Below are 9,642 nucleotides of genomic sequence, written 5' to 3' on the forward strand. Positions count from 1 at the left end.
AAATCTTAGCTAGAACTACCAAACCTGGATGTCGAAGTGCTGTTGAAAGCAGTATGGCATCATCCTATGTAGCCGCAAGCAGAATAGCAAGTGTAGATTCCTTGCAAGACCACCTATTTTTCTGCTTATGTGGCATCAATCAAATTGGGAAAATAGTTGCCAGGAGAAGGAAACATCCCAGAGGATGTTCAGTGCGTGATTCAAAAATAAGAATAAATCATTATGAAAATAATTCAACCTTTGCAACTTGGACGCCTTTACCACTCCTCTAAAGTTTTTTAATCACTTGCCATCAATCTAAACAGACATTGTTCTTGACTAAGAGAATCAAAATTTGATGAATAAAGTTGATTAAATCTTCTAATTATTTATTTTGGGGAAAGATCTTGCTTTAAAGCTTAAAAATTGTCATCTATATATGCTTCATCACCTAAATGTAATTGATTGTTATGCTTTAAAAAAAATATTAAATTTATTTCTTCCAAATACAACATTTTAGTGGAAAGAAAGCCATAATTCTCATGGGAACTAACACAGGCTAAACCCCGTGAGAAAATTACTAGACATAATCGACATAATTATCGTGAATTGAAATAGTAGATTCATGGTTTTGCAATTTAAAAAATAATAACAAAGATTTCAATTTCAAAGATGAAATGATCTTTTTATGGTTCCTTTATCATTCTAGAATTGTTTAAGGTTATCTTGGTTTTTTTTGTAATTTTTTACTCCTTGATTGCTCTTTAAAAAGAAAAAAAACACTTAATTATTGGTTAAGAACTTTTTTTATATTCCATATTTTGGAGCACATTATAATGATTATATAGCCCTCGACATCAAAATTCTCAAAATTCTTAAAGCTTGATTATAAAAGCATATTAGTTATTTTATAATTAATTTTTTGTAATAAATATTTGGTCCTAGAAAAAATGTAGTATTATGATCAATAAAAATAAAAATAATAAAAAAATTTGGTTGCACATATCATTCCCTTTGCTATCTGCAGGTGTTGCGTGCAATTGATTCTTGTTATAAAAATTATTGTTTTATTCTATCATTTAATTTATCTTGATATTCTCTTTCTTTCTAAACAGCATATCAGGTTAATAAATTTTTAACTTGATATTGATAACTTTTTTTTTCTTCTCTTCTCTTAAAAATCTGTGTCTAACCCTCCAGATCTGCAAATAAGCCCTTCAAGTTTTTTTTTTTGAGATTTTACCCATTTTTATCTGCAAATAAGCCCTTCAAGTTTTTTTATGATATTTTACCCATTTTTTTATTCATATTTGTTTTGTTTTAATGAATTTCTAAAATTAATATTTTTTCAATTTAATCCTCCTTTAATATTTGGTTCATATATATTTGATTCATATATATTTGGTTCATAGATGAATTTCTAAAATTAATATTTTTTCAATATTCATATAGGTTAACTATATTTGATTTGGGTTGATTAATATATTGTTATTTTTTTTTAAATATCATCCAATATATCATTTTAAATACCACACATGAGTTATTGGACATGCCACTTTAATATAGCCTATTTGATATCTTCGGATCCAAGAATCAACCCTGCATTGTTCACAAAATTTTAGTTTTTTTTTAATCTTTAATTACTTGATAATTTTCACAAGCACAAATTTCATTTTTTATAGTACCAAAAATTCTCTTAGTATTTTAAAAATATTTCATGCAATATATACTAATTTTTATACTTCTTTAACATCTTTACATTTTTTAAGGTTGAAAAGAAAATAATATAATACTCACCGTGGGTCAAAAACTAGATAGAACTTAAGAGACGTGGTCTCCATGGTTGGCTGAGATTTTATATTGGATTAGGGAATTAACACATAAAAGTCGCTATGGTCCCTCCATTTCAGTATGATCACGAAAAGCTGCTCATGTAATTGGGCCTACAGAAGACTTTGTTGTTCATGTGCTCTGCTCATGGACTTGTATAAGATACTGTGGCCTTATACTTGATCGCCCTCTCAACTACTTTATTCAAGTCTGTTAGGTCATGACAGTGAAAGATTACATTTGATTCAGTTGTTTATTTCTGCAGATCATCAATTTTTTTCTAATTTCCCCCAGATAACCACTCACCGAAAACTCTTAAGCAGCCCATTATGTCAGCGGAGAGTGATTTTGTCTTGATAATTTAATACCATGGATTGCCTTTTTGTTTGTTTTAGTTTTCCCAGGTGGCCGGAGTTGCAAAAGGGAGTCAATTGGCCTCCATTTCATTAATGTCACCTTTACTCTTATCTTAATTATTTAGTCTTTCCCGAAAATTGCAAATTTGTTTACATAATTTTAATATGTGTATGTATAAATATAGTCTTTAGACAAAGGACTTGAGAAAACATCCCCCTTATACAAAAAAAAAAAAAATGAAAATGTTAAACTATATGATACGTTTTAATGGTTAGTAGTTAGGTTTTATTGTTTGATCAGCCTTCAAATCCAAGATATTTAGTAATAAGGTTGATATATTAGATAATTGATTAATTTTTAGTTAGGTTTTATTATTTGATCAACCTTCAAATCCAAGATATTTAATAATAAGGTTGATATATTAGATAATTGATTAATTTTTTAGTCAAGATATTTAGCAATAAGGTTAATATATTAGATAATTGATTAATTTTTTAATTAAAGTAATTTAATCTATTTTTTATAGTTAAAATATCCAGTAATTTGATATAAAAAATACATAAAGTTACTCAATAATAATTATAATAGTTAATAATTATAATAGTAGTAGATAATGTCTAGCATGTCAGATAACTAATAGCTATTATTTATAAAAAATCTCATTTAATTAGTGAGAAAACATCCCCCTTATACAAAAAAAAGATTGAAAATGTTAAACTATATGATACGTTTTAATGGTTAGTAGTTAGGTTTCATTGTTTGATGAGCCTTAGATATTTAGTAATAAGGTTGATATATTAGATAATTAATTAATTTTTTAGTCAAGATATTTAGTAATAAGGTTGATATATTAGATAATTGATTAATTTTTTAGTTAAAGTAATTTAATCTATTTTTTATAGTTAAAATATCTAGTAATTTGATATAAAAAATTATAAGATTATTGACTAGTAATTATAATAATAGTAGATAATATCTAGCAAGTCAGATAACTGGTAGCTATTATTTATAAAAACTCTCATTTAATTAATTTAGATTTATTTAATAATAAAGTTATTAATTTTATAAAAAAATAAAAAAATAATTTTAAAAAAATATTTTGAAAATATATGCGCGCTATAATATATCGTGACTTTCTTTCATGCCAGCTAAGCTGACAAATCATAACCATCAGCTTCAGTTTCATATTTTCAGGGTGGGAAATGGGGATTAGTCTAAAGATCGAGGAAGAATATCTTCTCTTCCATGGCTAGGTCATTTTTTTGCTATAAAATACTCACCAGCTCGGGACACATAATTATGAACTGCATTTGAGAGAAAAGCCAGAACCCAAGTGATTATTTCCAAGTAAAGTAATGTCAACTTGGTATCTCCACTGCATTTTAAAATCGCAACTTGTGGCGTGAAACACCGTGCTCAACATCAACTTGTACCTTTCCTTAGCTTTTGTGTCTTCCCGTTCCAAAGACTTACTCTTGACCCTTTTTATCAACACATCATTTTAGAAAAATTAATACTTGTATGCAGTAGTAGTTTGTTAGTATTTAATGAAGATTTCTTTTCTTTTAATGTATTAAAAGATCATAATAAAAAATTCATGGTAAGGACTTGATGTTCTCGGATGTGGAAAACAGAGCTGTCTCCGGAGGCCGCGGGATGTGTTCAAGATTTGAAGATTTTCTTTACATAAAACCTCAAGATTAGGATTTATTGTATTTATTCCAGAAATGGGGACAGAATTCCCGAATGTTCAAGCCGTTGAATGTATATTAAGTTCCGTAAATTGATCTTGTGAAGTACGATCATCTTGGCTTTGCCATTTTAAGAAATTTCCTCCAGAAATTCATTCAAGCATTTGGTTTTACAGTTCCTCAGGTATCCCCTCCTACAAACGTTTAACTATTAAACACAAATCCCCTCAGGTATCCCCTCCTACAAACGTTTAACTATTAAACACAAATCCCCTCAGGTATCCCCTCCTACAAACGTTTAACTATTAAACACAAATCCCCTCAGGTATCCCCTCCTACAAACGTTTAACTATTAAACACAAATCCCCTCAGGTATCCCCTCCTACAAACGTTTAACTATTAAACACAAATCCTAATTGTTTCATACTGCTTATTAATTTCACCAATCTTGCAGCGGTGCATTTAAGTTCAGTGACTCAGACATCAGAATGTTAAATGGCAAAACCTGCTAGCTTCAACATTCCTCCCCAACCACTCCCCCCCACCCCCCGGCTCTACAATAATTACAGTAAAGTATCTTGCAAATAGAGCCCAAGTTGCACCAGTTGGTCCACGATTGTGGAAAATGTGGAGAAAAGACGATATTTCTTGGTCATGCCCACGATGACAACCTTAAGGCTTCAGCAACTTGATTGAAATCTGGGACCCAGCGTTGGTTGCCTTCATCCAAGCAAAAAGCTTGATTGGGTCAGTGTTAGGACTAGTGGGTGGACAGTCACTCTCTACACGCACCATCAAACCGAAAAGCAGTCGAATTAGGCTTTTTCGGGTTATTTCTACAATACAGTCCATCATGCTTGGAAAAACATTATGGTATACCACGTGTTGCAGAACCAACATGCCCAGAAAAGGTCATGCCTGTCGCAACCCATCAGACTACACAGTTGCCATTATATCCTCTAATCATACGGATTTAGCATTTGTTTTTACTAATATGAAGTATGAGCACCCACATCGTGTGAATGCGTTCCCTCCCATAGTGCCTAGTCAAACAATCCTGGTGTGCACCATTCCAGTTAAGCATGATCCTGCCATTCTGTGTGTTACGAGCCCACAAGAGAATTTCATTGCTTGAAATCAGAGGTATGAACATCAAAAAGGAGTGGGAGAAACAAAACTAACAATAGAGGCACTTCGTCACCATGGACAGCAAGACAGGGTTATCACAAATGACAGTTTCCCTATGACCCTTGCCGTTCTCCATGAACCAGGTTTGGTTTTTGCGCTTCCATCATAGCGATAATGATGGTGTTTGCTTCAACACCTTTAAGCTGAATAAAATTTTGCACATTAGTACAATTTGGCCAGCAAATGCACCTTCATCTCTTGAGGAAGCCAAAATTCTCAAGGTTGGACTTCGGAGTAACAGCAACCAATTGACTGCAACATGATTCATGAAGCAGAAATACCATGGTCATGGGAGGAGACATCATAGCCAGATGACACTTCTTGTTTCCTGCCTTTCCTCCCTCTACCGCTGGTTCCTCCTTGAACTCCTCCTCTTACTCCCTTCCCCTTCTTGAAAGATTGCTGGTGTTCCACCTGTCTTCATAACACACAGAAGTAATGTATCAACAAGGCGATTGCAGATGAATAATATTTATTCAAGTGGCATATTTCTGTACTTCAATTCTTCTGCTCTTAATCCAGAACTGACTGCCTCAACTGCAGTGTTGAATTTGATAAGACATCCACAAAAGGGTAATTAGAGATGATAACGACACTTTAAAATAGCGGGATTAAAACTTGATTAATCACGCCTTGTTTGCAAGGATGTTTTGGGATATGATTGTAATGCCGCAACCATAAGTGAACCTGGTAGAGGCTTGTCCTAAACCCATCTCCCATAGCTCCATTTCAATGGTGCAACGATGCAAGACAATATAATAGAAATAGCATAACCTTAACATTATGTGCATTCTTACAACCGATCATAAAGAACTTACTTACCCCTAAACAGAACTTCTCGACATGAGAATTGAAGCCAGAAGAATCATCCACCCTAGTCTTCTTCAAGTTCATATCGACAGAAACACATTTATCATTTGAGTTGAAGCTTTCGCTGTATGACACACAGGTAGTAGCTTGACGGCCAATCCCAAACAAATCCAAATCCTCTTGGAACATCTCCTCGAACAATCCTTGCAATTCCTCAAAGCTCTCCTCCATGTTTTCCTGTTAACTCACATAGCAGCTGATATCAATAAACATACCTGGAGGCATTTCATTACAACACTGCTATGTCAAAAATTAATCATTTACGCAGCACTATCATCAAGGTTTCCAACTTTACATTTGTTAACCATTTCAGCTGATAAAACTCAAATTGAAAACATTTCTTGCATTAGAGCAAATTACAGATTTATTCAACCCTGTTATCTTTCAATTTATCATTTTTCCCCAGATATCAGACTGCGGGTTTGGATTTAGAACACAATTCGCAAATTCTTTTCTAAAAACCTACAAAACTTTTCTTATAGAAACATAAAAGATCAATAATACTTGCATCACAAACAATGTCCGTAACTAGGATTTTTGCATGGTCTAACATTGCATCGTATTTGATCGTATTTTACTGAAAATGAAGCACACAAATCATCCCAACGTATGCTAACTAAATTCTGCATAGCCAGCCAGATACGTTTACCGCCCATCAATTAACTTCACATTTGCTGTACGATGCCAACGTTCATGCGGCCCACAGGCCGAAGGACCCCTCAACAAGTACGGAATAATAGCCCTATTTTTTTGTTGTTTGGGGGGGGCGGGTGCGCGCGAATTTGCTAGAACCTTCCTCAGTGTTTGCCCAGTGAACTGAACGGTCATTGACGGGCCCAATAACATATTTTGAAGGATATGAACAAATATGGCATCATATCACAATAAAAGGCAACAAGGGTTTGGAGTTTTTCTTTTAATCTTCTAAAAAGATTTCTTTCAATTGAAAAAAAAATTATCTTCTTTTTTTATTTCGATCTCCTATATTAACTCCGTTTTTTTCTTTAACATTACTTTTTTAAAAATTATTTTTTTATTTCATCTTTTAACACCATAACCATATTAAATTATTAGATTTTAAGCTTTTCCAATTTTCTTTTACTTTCTTACTTCCGATTGTCTCAATCTTATTATATATTAGATATATGGCGAAACAAATGACAAGTTTTGATTTCATCAAAACATAAGAAAATGGAGTCCCATCAAACCACTAAATGGCGTATGCAAACATTTTTCAAATTAAGAATTTGAATTTGTCTTATTTGACATGATTTGTGAAAATTAACTTTCAATTTTGAGTCATAATTCAAATAAAAATAAGTTAGGAACATATTTGAGAAGAATTGTCTCAAATCATAACCTTTTCATTGATATACTAGAAGTTAGAGCTTTTAACTTTTAATTAAAAAAATCTTATTCAATTTCAAAAAAATTATTTGATTTAACACAATTCGCAAAAAGTATAAATAGTTTTCTCCATTTTTTTTCTAAAAACCAACCACAAAACAAATTAAACACACCAAATGCAACAGGGGATAACGTTGACGTTTGCTCGAGATAAAAAATATTCCATAACTTTAAGGGCGTTTTCATACTTCCCAACAAAGAGGCTTTTTATTGGCCTCTTCTTTGCATTCATTAGTCAACTAAACAGAAGCTAGGATAGCCGTCCCAGATAAAGCTAAGCATTTTCCCAAAATAAAAAAATATAATATATAGATATATATAATTATATATAGATAGAAAATAGAGAGAAATTGAACGAGACTTACATGGGGCTTTGTTTGGCTCATCAAAACAGCCATTTCATTCAGAAATCCACCCATTCCCTGCGCACAACAATTTCAAGAAATACAAGAAACCATAAGTAAAATCACTTACAGATACGTTGACTTTGTTTCGAAACATATTTGAAATATTTTTTAATTCATTGTTTTATATTTATAGATTTTTTATGCAATGATATTAGAAATAATTTTTTTTTAAAAAAATATATTATTTTTTATATAAAAATATTTTAAAAAAACAATCATTATTAAAATAAAAAAATAAGGATGAAGCATACATTCTCGTCGTCTTCACTGTCATAAACACCAACGTCGTAAAGAAACCTCTTGTTGGTGTCGGAAAGAACTGTTAAATAGGAATCACAAGTGTCATATCATAATAAAAAATAAATAATTAATACTAGGAATTACAATAAAGGATTTTCTCCCTTTTTGGCGAGCTATTTTTATTTAAATAAATGATGCGAGTGCAGATTACCAGAATAGGCCTGTTGAATTGTCTGAAACTTCTTTTTAGCTTCGTCAACGAACCTGGGATTTTCCGAAGCTGAACATCGATCTGGATGCCATCTCTGTCCCAAACAAAAACACAGCTTTTTCTTACTTTTCCTGGAAGCACCAATTCACACAAAACCAGTTCCAGAAAAGAAAGAAAAAGAAAGTCTTGTTGTAGCGACTATCTCCTGAAGAAGAGAAGAAGAAATCATACCGTTTCAAGAGATAGAAAAGGAGGAGGCCTGAATAGCATTGGATTTGTTTGTTTGACACTAGAAAGTTTAAAACTTTGTGACCCATTTGATTAAATTACAAGAAATGAAAAACAGAGTGGTCAAATTGTTGCCCATGGCAATTGGCTGGAACCCAGCCAAAAATTCATTTCTTTGTCCTGGCAACCCAATAACAGAGCACAAAGATTTTATAAACAGACGGATCATGAGTAGCTAGCAAGCTTGTTTTGCAATTAGGTAGAAAAGATCCATTGAAAGAGAAGAGGGTGATAGTTAAGGTCTAACCAGTGCAAGTTTCTTATAAGCATTCCTCAGCTCTGTGGCAGTGCAATCCTTATTCAACCCCAAAACCTGATAAAAGTCATTGCTTTTCCCTTTCTCTTCTCCTCCATTTTCCATTCTTGAGAATACACGACAAAAACAAAAGAGCTCAGCAATCCCACGAACAAAACAACCTTAAAACCATTACCACCACAAGATTCTTTCTTGTCGACAAATTGATGATACCAAGCCAAACCAAAATTCTGTCTCTCAGAAAAAGAAAAAGAAAGGAAAAGCCCAAAGAACCTTATGCGTATGCCTACGCTATAACATTAAATTAAAGACAAGTCTGAATGTGCATGAACCAAAACTCGGAACCTTAGCATTAATTTCCGCGCAGGAAAAGATTGATCGAATTGGCAAACAAAAGAAATGTAAAAGCCGCCGCCGCCGCCGCTTCTCCACCCCCCTCTTCTTGGTTATTCCTTACTCTGCTAAGGTTCGAAGAAGAACTCTCCAGAAACCGGTATTTATATAGCTACTTGCAACTTGGGTCTTTTTTTTCGAGTCCTTTTAATTGCCTCTTGGGTCATTTTAATATATGTGCTAAAAATTGGTGCATATTCTGAGATAAGGATTTGGGTAAATTGGACGGTGCAGAGTGAATATGAGTGGTAGATTTGTGAGTGTCCAGAAGGTTCTATATTTACTGTGATCGGTCCCTGTTCACGGAACATTTTGGACATCTGGTCCCACCAACTCGACTGCTACTTGTTAACGCAAACTTAGCGGTGTGTTTTATGGGCTTTTAGAAGAAGGTATGTAATTACGTTTGAATGATCAAAATATTTTATTTTAATTTAAAAACTAAAATAATTTTTATTTTATTTTAAATTGTGGGTCATTCCATATTTTTTTTGGATAAATTCTAGTTGAAATGTTTTGGTTTTA

General features: G+C 32.7%; 1 protein-coding gene and 1 long non-coding RNA gene across 5 annotated transcripts; one reads left to right on the plus strand and one right to left on the minus strand.

Annotated features, from left to right (window-relative positions):
- Positions 1 to 3,807: 3,807 nt before the first annotated feature.
- On the plus strand, positions 3,808 to 4,489 carry LOC105142595 (uncharacterized). Its single transcript, XR_845581.1, has 2 exons — positions 3,808 to 4,041; positions 4,089 to 4,489. It is a non-coding gene; the product is annotated as an uncharacterized LOC105142595 (long non-coding RNA).
- Positions 4,490 to 4,964: 475 nt separating this feature from the next.
- LOC105142594 (dnaJ homolog subfamily B member 9-like) lies at positions 4,965 to 9,292 on the minus strand. 4 transcript variants are annotated; one of them, XM_011050296.1, is made up of 7 exons: positions 8,716 to 9,292; positions 8,412 to 8,588; positions 8,181 to 8,311; positions 7,981 to 8,048; positions 7,688 to 7,744; positions 5,868 to 6,092; positions 4,965 to 5,463 (listed from the first exon to the last, which is right to left on the minus strand). In XM_011050296.1, exons 2-7 carry the CDS (start codon positions 8,495 to 8,497, stop codon positions 5,389 to 5,391), a joined length of 642 nt encoding a protein of 213 aa, XP_011048598.1. In that variant the 5' UTR covers positions 8,498 to 8,588; positions 8,716 to 9,292; the 3' UTR covers positions 4,965 to 5,388. The 4 variants fall into 4 exon arrangements, with proteins under 4 accessions (XP_011048598.1, XP_011048596.1, XP_011048597.1 ...); XM_011050294.1 differs by having other exon boundaries at positions 4,965 to 5,459; positions 8,716 to 9,272; XM_011050295.1 differs by lacking the exon at positions 8,412 to 8,588 and having other exon boundaries at positions 4,965 to 5,459; positions 8,181 to 8,274; positions 8,716 to 8,830; positions 9,070 to 9,271.
- Between the last annotated feature and the right edge of the window lie 350 nt (positions 9,293 to 9,642).

Source organism: Populus euphratica, unplaced genomic scaffold (genome assembly GCF_000495115.2).
Source record: "Populus euphratica unplaced genomic scaffold, PopEup_1.0 scaffold209.1, whole genome shotgun sequence".
In the NCBI taxonomy this organism is placed as follows: domain Eukaryota; kingdom Viridiplantae; phylum Streptophyta; class Magnoliopsida; order Malpighiales; family Salicaceae; genus Populus; species Populus euphratica.